The sequence below is a fragment of the Montipora capricornis genome, chromosome 6 (genome assembly GCF_036669925.1).
Source record: "Montipora capricornis isolate CH-2021 chromosome 6, ASM3666992v2, whole genome shotgun sequence".
Lineage (NCBI taxonomy): Eukaryota > Metazoa > Cnidaria > Anthozoa > Scleractinia > Acroporidae > Montipora > Montipora capricornis.
The window spans coordinates 45,114,588-45,132,789 of record NC_090888.1 but is presented as its reverse complement, the minus strand read 5'-3'; the positions used below and the strand labels follow the sequence as shown (position 1 = coordinate 45,132,789).

The following is an 18,202-nucleotide window of genomic DNA, read 5'->3' as shown; positions in this document are numbered from 1 at the left end:
AAGTGGAGCTGGGAAGTTGAACAGGGACTACCAGGATCAAATTCAACGAGTGGTCAGAGCGGGTCTTGAACCCGGGATCCCGGGATCTCAAGGCAAACGCCCTGACCACTGGACACACTGCCTCCTACTCCGAAACGAAGGATTTCTAACTTATATTCCATGTATTCTTATTCGGAATACGGTCAATCGAACCCCACCTTACATTCTCAACCTCGGTTTATGCATTTCTCGTGCTCTGATTGGTTCACTCAATCTCGGTGATCAGCTCATATTACGTTTATACCTTATATGGTAAATGATTGCGCTAAGCGTTGCTAAGCTAATTTTTTTCTCGCCAGAAAGCGAAGTTTCTCTCTGAATAAAGCAAAAAAAAACGTTTTTGTGGAAAGTTTGGATCAATTCCGTGGTTGAGAAGTACGCGAAAAGGTAAGAAATGTTTTGTGATGAGACTGCGTTTGTCTGACCACAAGGTGTTACACAACATCGCATCGGTTCTCATCAAGTTTTTTCGATTTCGCTCGGATTTGCTCGCTTTTTTCGCTCGTCTTTCGTACTTTTTAAACTTTTAGAGTTTAAGGACTTTAATAAAACAGTTATTCCATTCGCGCTTGTTCTTGTTAGATGTGAGACTAGTTATAGCCAAATCGGCGCTACGCGCCTCGTTGGCTATTTACCAGCCTTGTACTGTCCATGAAGCTCTTAAAATGGGGAAGAATCCTCGCAATATTAAAATAATTCCTTTTGTTGAATTCGCCAGCACGCAACGGGCTTAAATGCTCCAGTCAGCGCAACGCAATCGCGTGCTCATGGGTTCGAATCCCGTTCATGATCAGACCTGGATCTGTTCGAGCTTCCTTTGCGACTTCTTTTAAAATTACGGTTCGATAAACTATCCAACTTTCATTTCATTCTGTTCCGAAGTTCAAATACTTTATTGTATTTCAAAAGAATCAACGTAGAAACAATCAGGACCGTTTCACATCAAGCGTACAGGGATTGCACAGTGGTGAGAGCACTCGCCTCCCACCAATGTGGCCCGGGTTCGATTCCTAGACTCGACGTCATATGTAGGTTGAGTTTGTTGGACCAGGTTTTACACTCTGCACCGAAAGGTTTTTCTCCGGCTACTACGGTTTTCCCATCTCCAGTAAAAACCAACATTTGATTTGATCTGAGTTTGTGAGTTTTTTTTATTCTTTACCACATTATGGAAATGCTATTGCCTGACAATGGTAAAAAGTCAAGGTTGTTCAGACAGTTTTGCCAATATTCTGTATTTTGTCATTATTCTAATTTCTAAATATATTCGATTAGCTCTGACAGGTTTTAACAAAAATAGGGTATTTGATAGGAACGATATTTGGTTAGAATTGAGCCAATTTAAAAAAAAAATACCCAAAGGGAACACGAGAAAATTAGTAGTTAATTTTACAGATTTGGTGACGCTGACGTAACAAAAATCAGAAAAACACGCGCGATTCAGGCCTAACGCGCCATACTTGTGCCCAGCTTGCGCGTGACCCTAAAACTCTACGGAAGTCCCAATTCTTAATTATTGCCGAGCACAAGTGCTCTACTAATTGGGGAGATTAAAATATAAGGTAATATCTTTTCAACTAAGATTTAGTTAAAAGTTAAGAAAATAAAGTTAAAATTAAATCTAAGAACTAATTTGTTGATAAATGCTGTCATAATATTATCACCTAATAATTATTTTATGACTAACTGCATAGATGAACAGCAAGAACAACGCATGCATCCGTCGTCCAACAGAGAGCTAATGTCAAAAATTTGAGTAGTGCTTTTAAGGTTGTTCAAGGTTTTTGCAGATCTGATATTTTTGGGCATGCAGTTTTCTCCATAGTTTTGGTCCAAGGTAGCGCAGACAATGGTCACAATATGTTACTGTATGATATCTAGGAACGCTAAAATCAGTTTCAATTGTCTTAAAGAATAAAAAGTGCTATGAGTATGTATGTTGAAGTACACTCAGGGAAAATTGTGTCAGCTTGAGCGAAAGGGCCGTGATCTCTCACCTTTGCACTGGTACAGGTTGTTGATTTCTTCCCTGTCATGAAGGCTAAGACCTATTCTCTGACCGATGGCAGCTGTCGTGTCTTTAGGCACTATGGTTGGTGCTTTCCAGTCCTTGCTGAATGCTAACCTGCTGTAATGCATGACACTGTCGTAATCATATGGTTTGCCAAAGCTGGAACCCACATCCCTTGGATACTTTTTGAAATTATGCTTGTGTTCTATAAACAGAGACATCAAATTAATGATGTATTAAATTAGTTATTTATATCAGGAATATGGATGGTTCCGTATTTTGAAGCTAAGGTAAACGTGATATCTTTCACTTTGAGTGTTTTACTTGTGTTACCAAGTTGCTCTCATAAAGACGTGTCAAACACGAACATCCTTAATGTCGTAAAAAAGGTTGCAGCTGTTATTCATCGTGGTAAAGTACAATAATAATAAAGTATTCTCGTTTGTCTCACGATGTGGTCACTTGTGATGTAGATCGCGACCTTTTGACTGCATACTGCTAGTCTTCATCAGGCGATGAGGTCGACTGGTTACGCGTCACCTTTTAAGCAGGATGCTCCACTGTGATTGGTTGGTTTTCAGCAGCTGTGATTGGTGAATTTCGATCCTCGCTGAAGGAACAGAAGGAAAAACACACCGAAACAGCGAGGATCGAAATGCACCAATCACGGCTGCTGAAAACCAACCAATCACAGTGGAGCAGTCTAACCTCAGTCTAACCCTAACCAATCGACCTCATCGCCTGATAAGACCAGCAGTATGCAGTCGAAACGTCGCGATCTACATCACAAGTGACCACACCGTGAGAAAAACGTTATTATTAACGAACATCCTTTTTACGTTTATGCTTATGAATCGACATCGTTTAAACATCAAGTCAATATAACATAAAATGTAGGCAAATCAAAGAACTACATGTCAAATATACAAGCAATAATAGTACTTAGTAATAAAGATATAAATTATAAAAAGAATAAAATAACATTTGTTAATAACTTCTAATTGTCGAAAGACAACGATCTCTAAATAATGAATATTTTTTACTAGTTTGAATATAACTTGGTAACGAGTTCCAATCTCTTATCGTTCTTGGATAAAAACTATAGGAATAATAATTACGAATACAATCAACTTGAATGAAAGATTTTTTCAGTTGAAAAAGACCTATTAATACGTTATTTGCAAGCTGAGGCCTACAAGGAGTAGGATGAGGAGGGGAGGTCATTTTAATCTCATTGACAAAAGCAATTATTACATTATTCATTCGTGGAATTCCTAAAATTTAAATTTTAAGACTTCAACGGCATAAATTGTCAGCAGTCTGCTGATTTTGGCGCTATAAAGGGAAACGCGTCTATAATTATCTCGAATGTCATAGAATTTTAGTTTTGTTTCCCTCCGGCCAAAAATGACGCCGGTCTCAGACCAAAAGTATCATCAAAGGGTGAGCTAGACACAAGTTTACTATCACAATCACTGCTAAATACATTTAAAAATCGTCATGAACCGATTACAATATCTTACTCTTCAGGATATTTTTCCAGTCAATATGGATGTACTTGTCTCTATCAGGTCTCGTGTGCTCGTGGAAAAATCCCAGTGCGTGCATAATTTCGTGGACAACTGTTCCAGCCCGAACGCAGCCATAACCGATGGAAATCTCTTGCTCGCCTCCAAGGGGATCGCGACCAATTCTCGAATAACATCTTAAAAGTACAGAATGGCCATTAAATCGACGTGTGTGAATTAAATGGGGAAAAAAGCAATAGTTCAGGAATGTATGATCTGGAAGGCTTGGAATAATTAAAGCCCTGCTCTCGCTTAATTTACCCTTTCATTTCCAAATCGAAATGTTCATTCGGCCTAACTTTTACCATAGGTTTCTTTGTTGGGTAGTCGTCATGAGAATTTGGTGCTATATCAACATCACACCTCATACCCTGATTATAATCTTCAATACCTGTCTGACTGAGATTTCATTGAAATTGTGAGGGGACTTAACATGCTCATGACTCCTTGGGGACAAAAGGTTAAAAATATAATTTACATGGAACAGTATAGGTGAAAGAGCCATTTCCGAGTTCGTGTCTGCCACTCTTCAAAGCGAGACTAAGTACGACGTTTTTCATTCATATGTAAAGTAGAGCTAATTACCATCACAAAAGCTTTGCACTTAGACTCGCTTTGAAGAGGAGGCAGACATGAACTCGGAAATGGTCTAATACTTGTAAAACCTCGTCCCGGAACCTTTCCCTTCGCTTAAGGGAGAGGTTCTGGGAATGAGATTATACAGTAGCTAGTGGACTTACCCCTCTCCGCTAATAAATTTGATATAGTTTTCTTTCGCGGGATTCTTGCCAGAAATTTCCACAAACTTTATACATGTTCGTCTCTTTAGGTGATTAATTCCTTCTCTGATGACGTCAATGGTTAATGGTTCTAATTATAAAGACAAGCGATTAAAACAAAAAAACAGTTAAATTTATTGCAGAGTCTTTGGTCAAACGGAGAGACGGTTTGCATTCCGACGCATGCAGGGGTACCACAATGGCATTGCTTTCATGGCATCTTCATTTTGCAGTTTCTGTTTGGCCTAGGCCGCTATGAGGTTCAAGGAAATCGACCGTTAAATATCTGGCAATCAGTATTCAAAATTTCTAGGGCTACAACCTCCTGATCTTTTGGCCAGAGTGTTTGATTGTATTAAGCAATGCAGTACGAGAAACCTTGCATGCTATTCCTATAATTTCACACTTCAACCGATTTGGATGTTGGGGGATTAAGTGCTGTTATATTTACGTCCCTGACTATTAATTGTGAAATTTGTTTCAACAGAGCTAACCTAATTTCTCATCAAACGTGAAGAAAACTACTCCTCCAGGCCAATAATATATTGGGCTGATAACGGCATCGCGTGACATAATTTCTCTTCCAAAAAGATAGTTCTTGGTGTCTTCATCGATTAAGATGTCTCCTTCAAACAAATCTATAATAAAAAAAACTGGGCATTAAACATAGTGTCATGATGCTGGTAAAAATTCAAAGCGATACATGTGAAAGTGTATTGTTGTCTTTAGTCGACGGTGAGAAAGACGAAAATGGTTTTGTTTGTTATTTTTGAACTTACCGGGGTTCTCTTCCTCCTTCTTGATTGCATTCAAATCCACTGCAATACAGAGATCTACGTTAGATCGATTCAGTCACACTTAGATTCCATGGTCATGGCTATCTCTCATAGGATGATTAAGACGGAATGGTGTTTTTTTTTTTTTTTGCTCTCATCATCATCATTGTCATCTGTGGATGAACTTGATGACATTTGTTACGTATAATATCACCATGGACCTTTGTCAATCGGCGGCAATGCTGGTCAAAGACTATAGCTATAGAGTTTGTTCCCCGATCCTCTAGTTGGTGGGTTTGGAAGCGAGTCGAGGGGGCGCAAAACAAAAGTTTTCAGTCCCTCGGGACTCAAAATAGTCGCCACGTGAAAAATGCCCATTAATCACAGCACGTGTTAGCTTATTCATATCCAGCAAGTTTTTACATCTGTTGCCTTGATACAGTTCGAGTAACTTCCGTAAGGTACTGATATATCAATAGCTCAATCCGACTTAGTGTAAACAGTGAATGTTTTGGTTTTACACACCGTGGTGAGTAAAAAGTAAAAGACGAGTGATTTATCGGCTTAACATATTCTTGTTTGGGTCAGGACATGATCAACTGAGATTAAAAAGAACCAGACAGCACATTAGGTCCCTCTTTAGATACTATTCAAAATATCTTCATGCATGTACACTGTAAATTCAGTCTGCGAAAACGCTAAAGAAAAATTGGAGTCGTGAGCTCTTGTGAGCCCTTGTGTGTGTCAGTATATCTCTGTTAATTGTTTCCTTATTTAGTAGTATTTTAATTCTAGTATTAAACGTTAATACTCAAAAAGATTTTGATGTTTGAGATAACCAATATCTGATAATGTGCTTTACAATCTCAGTCACTGGAAATGAAGCAAGATTTGAAACATCGATTAATTATTAATTAATTGATTAATTAATTTTAACTCAGTACAACAGATTTTACCGAACGAAAGATTTCAAAGAATCAGTTTGTTGCTTAGTCGGTGGAGCATCGTGTCGGCAAAATCAGAATTTAAGAAAATTTAGGCCGTTGACTAATTGAAATTATATCCAAATATCAGTTCTACCAACTTGTTAATACTGAATGAGCTTTTAAGCTGTAAATGGTAATATAGAACCATTCCTTTGTCAGTAATTTGCCGCGGGATTCCAAGCAAAAAGATTTTGAGCAAAAAAACCTTTATTCAGCCTAGTTTTGGAAACTTGAAAAATGTTGAGGGAACTTTTTCAAGATTACCTAAACCGATTCATTTCAATTTTGTTCGTTTTCTTTCTTTTTCTTTTTCTTTTTTTTTTTTTTTTGTCCATCCATGCATCAATTTTGGCTTTTCTTTCAAGTCTTCCACAGTTTTTACCTGGTTCTTGCCATGTTCCATTCTACTTTGTGAGTATTTTGGATGTCATGAAATCACGCGATTTTGCGTGACATAACCCAATTTCATTTCCACTCCATCAAGGCCAATTCTTTTTTTAAAAAGAAACGGAGAGCAAGATTTTGTTCCTAAATATTAAATTAATAGACGACATTACACTGAAATTTAAATGCTGCTAAATCATTTCATATATTTATATGTTGAGCAGTGACGAAATAAATTCGCGTTCGCTGTTCTCGCTAAGCGTCTATTTTTTCTGGTTAAAGGCCCCAGGAAATATCCAACATTGATCCCTTTTTAACAAAATGATTGTTTAGCAGAGTCAAATAAATTACCGTTCATGCACCGGAGCCTAGCTGATCTACGAAGTCTAAGCGAAGTGTTGCACAAGGAAAACTACTACAAACAACATTGTCGAAATGGCGGATGCATGTTAAATGTTGGAATTTAAACAAAATGGAAAACACTTAAGACATAAAAAGGTCTTAATACCAGACTTCTTGATCAGTTCGTCCACATGTTCCTTGAGTCTCCATGATGATCTGCCGTGAACAACAGCAAAATACACCAAAAGGAAGAGGGCTACTCGCATCGTAATTGACAAATCGCTCCTGGCCTTCAAAGAGTGACGGCGATTCCTTCGGTATGTAAATATCAGTCCTTCATATTGTGCTCAGGATGTGCAAAGAACCCATTTTCAGTATTATTGACTTTATGTATGTAAACCAAAAATGGCACAACTGTGGTCCCTACACCGGATAATTACCTTCACAGAAGACACAGCCGTTAAGACAAAATTATCGAAGTAGTTGTTTTCTAGACTGTCATTTTACTTTAAATTTCTTATGTTTCAGTAGTTTTTCCGCATTCGAGTATATTTTTACGTAATTGGTCTCAGGGGTTTCCCTTATTGTTCCTTCACACCTGATTACATCTTTGCTTTTCTTGCTCCAACGGGGCAGTTTGCCTTCTAAATAGAAGTAAGAAAATTTCCTCCAGATAATTCGAATATTCTTTTAAAAAAATTACTAAACAAGATATTGTTTCATTTATTCATTCCTGCTTTGAGATCTTTAGGCGTATGTAATATCGCGCTAACGTCACACGAGCCTATTTTAGTAAGAGATGACAAAATTATTGATAGTAAGTGAAACCTAAATTTATCTCGTTTCAAAATACTCAATACATTGCAAGGTTATATTTTTAGTGACTAAAGAGACAAACAAAAAATAATATGCTAAATTTATTGGTCTTTTGCATGTTATGCAATTAACATCTTTTTAAAGGGTCGAAACAGTTGGGGTGTAATTAAAAAGACTTGGTCTCTTTATGAATGGAGAAATTTACATATTTTCCGCTTTAGAATAAAAGAAAAAGGCAGGGGTTATGAGGTGGAACAATTTGTCGACCAGCTAATTCACCAAAAATTCGAGCCGTAGACGTCGCCGGAGCACATGGGTTGGAGCCTGTTCATAAATTATTATAAATATAATCAGTATTTCGAAAAATATAGTTTCACCTTTTTAGAGAACATCTATATTACCACATACTGCGTAATTCTGCGAAATCGCCACGTTTATTGCTAAATGGCTTTTTCGAGTAAACGCTTAGTAGCAACAAGGTGATAGGCTCTTGGTAGTTTGTAACACACTGTTCATTTCTTGGCTGAAATCTCTGCTTCATACGTAACCCATACCCTTCAATGACCCTTTCGTGTCAGTAAGGAAGCGTCAAATATTACCAACCACAGCGTCAGATAAACCAGGCTAACGCGAGAAATTTTGGATGCCAGGTTTCGGCTCAACTATCGTCTCTTTATTAGTCTTTATTATTTGTTTTATAATTAAGCAAAAATACCGTAAAAGTCGCTATAATTGCTTTTCAGAAGGAAATAATTATAATGCCAAATGAATAAAACCTTAAAACATTAAATTGCTACTTTATATTTAACAAATAGCCTATAGATAAAGCAATTTTCAAAACGCTGGGTATTGACCCTTGGAAGCTGCCTGCACGGAACTCTAAGGCGCGCAGAAGTTTCTTTAGTGCTACGGAGAGACAGATACAGAGGGTGGCCGGGCATTCTGGACATCTTATTGAATAGCGCGCGATCTGCCTTTTCTAAGACACTAAGTATATATTAAAGGGACAGTGTCATGGATTGTTAGTAAAAATCTGGAAAGCAAAGGAGACTGTGCCTGTTTACCGATGACAAACGAAAACTAACTGCCAAAGTGTCTTCAAAACGGCTCTTTTAGCTTACAGAAACCATACTTAAGTGTTTTTAGTTACGCGTAGCCAAGATTAAATGAATGCCAGCTTGAAAACGTCGGGCCGGCGTTTTCAAAATCTCCTCTTCCATCTTAGGTGAACTCCGTAATAACTGAGTCTGGCTCGTTTTTCTTTTAAAATTTAATCGATTTTTATCCCACTGCGGTGATCCCAGAAGCAATTCAAGAATGAAACGGACACCTAAAATTGATTAAGTAATTTTATGATCGAAATAAAAGTGATAATTCCCATGATACTACCCCTGTAAATTAGATAAGATATGTAGTTAGCGTCTTGGCCTTGGAAGTTTGATCAAAGATGGAAGCCAAAACGCAGGTTTAGCGGTTAGCGCTTGAAGGTGAGGTTCGACAGAGTTCAATGTGAATAGCACCATACTCAGTTTGAATTAACTGGAGGCAGCGGCAGTCACTTCTTACACTACCTATGAACAAATGCTCTCTTTTCCAGATCACCTGTCCACAGATTTCATATTGCTTAGGTAAAAAATAATAATATTTACCCACTCTTCCAAAGTTCTAAGATTCTACAAATGAGGAAAAAATATCCCCTAGGAGGAGCCAATGACTAGGAGCAAACAACTGTTGTTCGCTCCAAATCATAGACTCCTCCTACCCCCAGTCAATGTCCAACAAAAAGTTCACATGTCCGATTAAAAGATCCCTCAAGGAGCGCAATGAGGTTGGAAAAGCAGGTATGCACTGAACCTTGTTCGAAGCCATAACATGAAAATCGCGAACTGCTCTCCGTTCTTTCTAAATTTATTGTATAGAGAGAAAAAAAAAAGCATGCACTCAAACTGTATCGAAGGGAACCCAACATTATAATATTCTACAAATGAGAAACAACTTTGCTCCATGCTCTATCCAACAAAGAAACTAAAATTTCCGATTAAAATATCCTTGCTTGGAGTTGAGCAATTAAATTGAAAGTCATCTGGGCCGGATATTGCCGTGACGTAAGGATGCTACAGGTGTACATCGAACGATCATGGACAGAGACAGTTAGGGTATGAAAATGGCACGCGGCTTTTCGTATTTTTAGGCTAGACTCTCTCTGAAAAAACAACAACAACAACAACAACAACAAACTCCCCTCGAGTTTTCGCTGGAACATTTGACCAAAACTTCTTTCTTTCCAGTGGTTCCCATATTTAACTAAAAAAAAAGGATAGAATTTAATGTTTAGGGGAAGCTGACATATCTCAGTGATTAAAAGATCTACGCAGTTGTGTTAATTAATAAGTTGGATCGTTGTGACGGAAGGCCACTACAGGTGTGCAGAGATAGATAGACGGGTTCCAAGGCATTGCATGAAAATGGCGTACGTCTCTCCATTCTTTTTACATTTTCTCTGCTAATTTTGGTTTTGGAAAAAACACTTAACATTGTTTACTCTCGTGGAGTGGTTGCCTTCTTTGAAAATCAAAAAAGATCCATGGTTTTTTTTAGCGACGGAAGTAAAGCAACTAGAAATCAAGTAATTTTTTTCTGTTTCTCATTTTGAACAGCAATGTATTGGTAAACGTTGCCTAATACATTTTCCCTCTTAAAAGACATTTTACACACACAAAAAAATGGATTTTAAAGCCGCGGATTATTCCACTACGGCGGGTATAAAATACAGGTCACATTCTGCAGTTCATTGTACCTGCCACTGTGCTACAGACTAATAAACAACACCAGAAGTTTCTCCTAGCACTAATCACTGATAAAAAAAATATTGTTTCAGGCCTTAGGGAAACTTTTGGCTTGGATACAGTTGTTCATTTGTGGAGCAGGGAGATCTAGTCTTGACCTGTGGAAAAGACCGTATTCATAAATGGCGCGGCCAACGAATTATTCTTTTGTCTTTCTGCTAATAATCTTCACTAGCCTCACTTTAGAGCAAGAGTTCTTTTGAACTTTGCCCGTGCTAACGAGGTTAATGAGGAAGATTACACTAAGGACTAAAGACCAATTTCTTGGCCGCCATTTCTGAATACGGTCAATGTGACCCGTATTTTAGACCCGCCTAAGGTGACTCAGAACTCGTGCGCATGGGTCTGTGGTAATTGCTTAAACTCAAGACGCCGGTTATTAGAAAGAAGTTGGCTTTTTCTGCTTTTCAGAGGACAAAAAAAAGTGAGGAGAAAACAAGCAAGTAACATTGCTAATTCATGTAAAAAGCGTTCTCTGGTTAAGAAAAAATATTAAACGTTCTACGCTTTCGGCTTCCAGACACGGCAAAAAAGTAGCGTTCACCCGCTAGGAAAACGATCGGTGAACATTGCAAAATGCGGCATTTTACGAACATTTGCTTGCGTTTTCCGATCGTAAAATTCAAGGTTTTCTGTCTGTTTTCCAGCCGGTGAACTCGAGTTTTCGTTCCATTATCCGACAGTTTTCCATCAGGGTGAACAACAGGAAAACAAGCCCTTTTTCCAGGTGCTTACCGCCTGGTTAACGCTGTGAAAACAGCTTGTTTTTCTTTGTTTTTCTGGCGTTTTGCAGTCACAAAACAGCGTGTTAACTGGTGTTTACTGGAGTTTTCTCTCATTGTCCTGGTGTTCACCGTGCGGTTAACGCTGTGAAAACGGATTGGTTCCCGTTGTTTTATCGGCGTTTTCCAGTCGCAAAACAGCGTGTTAACCGGAGTTTACTCAGAGTTTTCTCTCATTGTCCTGGTGTTCACCGCGCGGTTAACGCACGCTAAACAGGTTGTTTTCCATTGTTTACTGGTGTTTTCCAGTTACAAAACAACGCGTTCAGTGGAGTTTTCAGCGAGTTTTCTTGCATTTTCCCGAACAGTGAATGCGCGGAGAACTCCAAAAAACCGCTTGTTCTTCAGCGTTCACTAGTTGGTTAACGCTTAAAAACAAGGTGTTTGCCTTGAGGGAAAACGCGGTGTTGTCACACGAAGGCGCCTACTTTCCTCCCTTTTCTGCATTTGCGGCTTCTCCTTTTCGCTGGTATTTTACATGCTCTTTGAAATCAGTTGGTGGCGTAGCTTACAAATTTGGCTGTATTTACGTTTTCATTTACTGAGTTCGTAGCTGCGACGCTACTTTCCACAATGAAATTCAAATGATTCAATGTTGTTGGCAGAAGGACTTGACTCCCTCCCTGATTATGTCCCCAGTAATAAAATATGAGATACATGTATACCTTCCCCTGTTTTATTATCAATAGGGAGCTTAAGCACGCGCGTTTTTGAGACGGGGACGGCAACCGGAAGAGAACATTTCTCGCGCCAGGACAGTGGTGTCTCCTAGATTTTTATACTAATCATCTCTAATGGATCGATGGATACTTAGGAATGTAAATGTAGTAGTGTCAAGACGAGATAAAAGGGAAAGCAGCTCACTTCCGGTTGCCGTCCGCGTCTCAAAAACGCGCGTGCTTAAGCTCCCTATTGACTCAAACAGGCACTTGCCTATTTCTATTACAACAATACCAAAACATTTATTTATACTATATACAAATTGATAGCTACACTCTTTTAACACATGATAGTGTTTTCTTGGTGCAAGCTAGCTTAATATGTTAAGTATCAAATTATATGGAGATGTTTTCCTATCACTGGTACAAATACTATATCCTGCATATACATTTTATCATTTTTATCATGAAAGTAAAAAAAAGTTAACAAGGATGTCATAGCCAAATGTTTTGAATGTGTGAACTGCACGACAAAAGAACAAAAAGGTACAGAACAGTGTAACGCAATTGTACTGTACCAAAATGCCTAAACATATTAGTCTCTGTGTGGGATTGTATAATTACTATACAGTGCCAGGTAGTAAACACAACACAACGCCATTAATTCAATTTGCTGTGAACTCATAGGTGCAGCCTAGTTTGATTACTGTCACAGTGATGACTGAGGGTGCGTTCGATTGGAAAATCCGGATTTTGATCTTAAAATCTGGATCTTCGGATTTCCAATCGAACACAAAATCTGAAAACAGATTTTGTCACAGATCTCATTAATTGAAAACCTTCCTGACAACGATTTTCCACAAGTGAAATCCGTGACCAAATCTGTTGTATTTTGTGTTGGATTGGAAATCCGAAAGATCCAGATTTTAAGATCTAAATCTGGATTTCCCAATCGAAAGCACCTTTATATCATCCTTGATAAAAATACAGACTTAGGAAAAAAAAATTACAACTTAATGGTCCAGAAAAGTTTCTCTGGGACTTCATTATGTCTTCTGTCGCTGGGAGGGCCAACCCTCCTGTTTACACACTGCCTCTTCTGCTGGTTTGACAGTCTTTCTTTGCGGCACAAGTCCAAACCATGAAAGAAAGTGGATACCTCCTCTGCTCTCCAGACAAGAGTGTCGTAACCAGTGTGTCTTGCTCTTCATCTGATTCATTGGATGAAATCAGGTAGGAATGCAGAGCTTCAAACTTCTCCAGTTACTGTGGAACAAAGAAATTTTGGCAATAAACTTTGGTCTGTATAAAGACGGAGGTAATACAAAGCCACACGAAATGTATGAGAGAATTGTTCTTAGTGGTGAAAGCCATCATGACTACATGTGTTGCTTAAAGTAACGTACCAGGGTACAACAAGCACTCTCAAAACTGAAAAACTGAAGGATCATACTGTGCATTAAAACTGATTTTTTTTCTGGCCCTACTTTTCTGATTCTAAGGAATCCGAATGTAACATAAAATACTTCTCAAGCAAGCTGCTGGTGTACGTAAAACTACTTTTACTGCATTGTGTATGCACCAAATCACTACTGGTATTTTAGAAAAATCAACAGTGATTATGAATTGACCTCTTGCCCTCCAAAAAGGATGAAGACATGATACGAAATGGTTCTCATCAACCATTATTTTACTCTGTCTACTTTTTTGAAACAGTAGGCAAGTGAAATCTCACCCTTTTGATTCTTTGCCTTCTTTTCAAATTTGCAATTTTAAATTTAAGCTTGACTAGTTCTTGACTAAGGGCATATTTACTACTACTGGTGAAGTATTATCACAGACAAATATACGATGTACCCCAACTAGTAGAAAACAAATAGTACTTTGCTTCTGTTTCTTGTTGTTGTTTTGTTGCACAAAACAGGGACAACCTCTTGTTTCTCCTTTACAAGATGTACTTTGTATCTGATTATATTTCACAGCATCTTGAATAAACACATTATGTTATGTCCCTCAACAAGAGTGCTCGATCTCTTTAAAATAATACAAAGCCAGTAACAAAACACATTTTGTAGTTAAGAAATACCACCCAAGAAAGCTTACATACATCTTAGCAGAATCATGAACCGCTAATTCATTTTATCTATTCCGTTAAAAATGATCACTTAAACCCATTTGAGACATTCAGTATAATAATACAGCTTCACCTTTGAGGTTCAATATCATTTAGTTTACAAAGTTGACTCTGTGGCTTAAGAAATTGGCTTAATTCATGTTGAGCACATTCTTGTTTTACTTAGGGCAAACATCACAATACATGAAGTGTTTTTCCTTCTTCGTACCGGAGCCATCCGTACGTTTATTTACGTTTATAAATTTTCTTTTTTCCTTCTGTGTACTATCATTGTCAACAGTAACGGTTTCGATATCGACACCGTCTACTAACAGCAAAAGCCGGTGACAACGCTCGGCCCAACAAGCTTTATAAGCCGTTTCTCCGAAGCACAATTTTCTCTGCCCCTGAGACAAGGGAAGCACATACAAACAAATTAAATAAATGGTTTTCAAATGAAAGAATGTTATCAAACCAAACACTCGAGAATCAGCCCTAGTGTTCTCTCAGAGGCCTACATTGGAGGCGCAACTCACCATTTGCAAAGCGTAAGACAGCAGAAGGGCCCTAGCGTCTCGACAGGACGTAAGATTACAGATTCTGGGATCGGTTGCATGTGAGGACTCGCACCGAGCACAAACCTGTGAACGCTGCCGCGTATTAATGCAAACCTTGTACCCTCTGGCCGATCTTATTGTTACAATCTGAAGGAGAACTTATATATTTGCGTCTTGACTCTCTCTCTCTTCATTGTGGTTTAGCTGCAAACGAATCAATCACATTTCGCGCACGCGCAACAGGCAAGGTTACTGCACGAGTTCAGACTGAAATCAAATACTGGATGACACGAAAGTTAAAGTGAGTTGTCGTTTATAGATTCGGTACTAATGAAACTTGAATTCCTCTATAGCATAGGAGGCGTAAAACGTGCGTAGATGCCGCTGCGAGACCCAAGCTTCGGCGACCTGTGTTTGGTAATACGGCGCTCTTCTCGAGTCGTTCGTGTTATCTCAATTTACAACTCCTTTAAAACCTCTGCTGGCGGAACATCTGAATTTTTTACGGCGTTAGCTCTCATTGGAAAATTCTCTGCAACACCATGTTAACACTCATTTGGTCTATGGGAATTCGAAAGTGCGGCTCAGCCATGCCGGCCGTTCATCGGAAAATTGACATTTTGACGGTGTTTTCTCAGCCTGAGTTCGAAAAACCCTTGCAAAATACCGAGTTAGATTGCTACCGAAAACAGGGGAAAACACTCAGGAAAACAGCGTGTTTGTCGGTGAAACACTCCTGTAGCAAAATGGACGTTGAACATCGCGTTTTCACTACGTTTTCCCAAACCTAAAAACACTTGAAAAATACCATGTTAGAACGCTCCGGAAAACAGGGGAAAACACTCAGCAAAATAGCATGTTTTCCGATGTAATTCTCCTGTAGGAAAACCATTGTGGAATGCTATGTTTTCATTACGTTTACAACTTCAGGAAAACATACAATGAACGCCTCGTTTTCTCGCTCCCGATAACTGGGGTAAAATGTGCTGGAAAACACACTGTTAAAACCTATTTTCCTTGTGCAGGAAAATTAGGTGAGAACAACTTATTTTACGTCTGTTAACCAATAGTGAACACCGAGTTTTCCGCGCGTTTTCAAAAACAGAAAACGAGCTATGAACGCGGCATTTTCCTGTCATTCACCGTTTAGTAAAATCACCAGAAAACAAGGGCTTCATTGCCGTGAGACTAAAGCCTTTAAAAACTAAGATGTAAATGCGCGAGATGGAAATATATACAAAATGGAAGTGTGAAAAATTATAAAAACGATAAAAGGGAAAATGCGCTAATCTAAAAGAATAGAGTATTGTTTTGGCGAAGGCTTGGAGTTGTTGTCTGCTTCATTAGTGGTACGTACGTATACACCCTTAAATAAGGTGTGTTTTCATAACACACCTTGTGAGTTCCCTGACACACCAAGGTGTGTAGTGGTGACACACCTTTTCACTGTTTATTTCACAGTTCAAGAAAACACACCATCGTGTGTAAGGAAACACATAAGGTGTGTAACAATTACACACCTTTGTGTTTATTAATAACACACCCTTAGATCAGTCTGCAACACACCATAAATAGCCTGCAAGCAGACTCTTCCGTTGAAAATGACGCGCGCTCAAAACATCCTCTCCCGTTGATAATGGCGCGCACTCGAAATTTAAGGGCTTGGTAACTAGTGACTTGTTACAAGCCCTTATATTTCGACCGTTCGCCATTATCAACGGAAGAGGATATTTTGAGCACGCTCCATTTTCAACGGAAGAGCCTGCTTGCAGGCTACAACATAAATTAATGAGATAGAAATGTTCTTTGACTGGAGAAATCTTCCAGAGTCATTCTAACACACCTCTAATGAAAACACACCTTTACTGTTTGAGGACATTTTTAATTAATGCATTATTACCAATATTTTCACAGGGGTGAACCTAACACATTTTCAGGTCTGTTTTAACAACTCAACCTAAATCACCTATAAATATAATCTTTCAAAAATAGCCTATTCCTGTTACACATGCATACTTTCCAAAATTATACTATGATTTCAAAACATCATAATTATTGTGATAATAATGCACGTAAAACAATTACATGAAGCTTTGAGTAGGACCTGCATGCTCTTGCTAAAAGCGCTGGCATGTACATTGTATACAACCAAAGTCTGGCTCTACGTCTTCGTCATAATCAATACCAGGTTCGACTTCATCAGCATCATCCGTTTCCTTATGTTCTCGGTTGTAATGTCTTTGCAGACTATTCACTTTCGAAAAAGACCTTCCACAATTTGAACAATAAACCAGAAAGTTAGGTTGTTTAAAAATAGAGTAGTGGTAGTCAGTACCAGCCGAAAATTCTTGCACGAAACATCAAAAAAGCTAGTCAGTGTCAAACCACTATCTTACAAAGTTAGGTTCGTTGGAGTGGAACTTGATCAAGTGTTTAAAAAATAATCGCTTTCATTTACACGACAACTGTAGTTACAGTACTCGCACGATAGTCATTGGTGGTCGGCAGCAATTTTGAAATAAAAACTGGTTGCTAAATACTCGATCCCAGATTATCTCATCCTCAAATGGTCACCTGATACTTCTTAACCAATTGTAGGGAAGAATAGTAAGCGTGGCGTCCCTTCGTGTCCTCAGACGAGCAAACGCGCGACATTTCAAATCTCGGTGTGGTTTTCTTCTCGTTCCAACGCAAAATCAACTTCAAGACAGTAATGGACCTGAAAAATTCAACTACGGAACAGCTTTTTTCGCTTTTAAAAAGGAGACATGTGCCGCAAGAAGCCCTTGACTTGCTGAGAGGTTGGTAAAGTTCATTGAAACATGTGAATGGAATATCACTGCGCATACGTTCGATTTTCTAAAAGTTTAAGTAAACTCGGGTATTTTCTCTTTTAGATAATGGTATTGATGGGTCCACTCTTCTTTTGCTGAGGGACGACATCGACGATTTATGGCAGTCGTCCCTAAGTCTGGACATCGACTTCTCATAAAGCGGATTATCAAAGAGCAGGGCGACCCTAATCGATCGAAATCGATCATCGAAAGTGTAATCGATTAATCGATAATACTCGATAATACTCGATATTTGTCGATTGATTAGTCAATTTAATCGATTGAAATCGATAATCACAATATTTTTGTCACATCGGTGGAAATCGAAAACCAAACACGCGATTTGATCTTATCATAACACTGCATAACACTTACCTTCAAGCTTACCTTCGAATCCGCTTTGTTGATAAAGATGATGTTACTTTCTCCAATGGTGGCGACTTTTCTTGTTTTTTTTTCACCAGGATCACCGATAAAATCTATAGCTAATTACAGAAATCGATCAAAATCGATAGTCACAAAGACGCGAGTGATCGATTTCTATCGATTTCCGATATTAATCGATTAATTAGTATCGATTGCGATCGATTTCAATCGATTTCAATCGAGTATCGAAAATATCGATTAGGTACGCCCTGCAAAGTAAGCGCGTAATTTCTTATCTCAATAGAGTGAAATGTCCCAAATTAGTCCATTATCCGCCCATTATT

The 18,202-nt window shown here is 38.5% G+C and overlaps 1 protein-coding gene across 1 annotated transcript; it reads right to left on the bottom strand.

Annotated features, from left to right (window-relative positions):
• Positions 1-2,004: 2,004 nt before the first annotated feature.
• On the bottom strand, positions 2,005-7,506 carry LOC138053989 (zinc metalloproteinase nas-4-like). Its single transcript, XM_068900512.1, has 6 exons — positions 7,052-7,506; positions 5,177-5,215; positions 4,892-5,035; positions 4,359-4,488; positions 3,574-3,755; positions 2,005-2,255 (listed from the first exon to the last, which is right to left on the bottom strand). Exons 1-6 carry the CDS (start codon positions 7,149-7,151, stop codon positions 2,005-2,007), a joined length of 846 nt encoding a protein of 281 aa, XP_068756613.1. The 5' UTR covers positions 7,152-7,506.
• Positions 7,507-18,202: the final 10,696 nt, after the last annotated feature.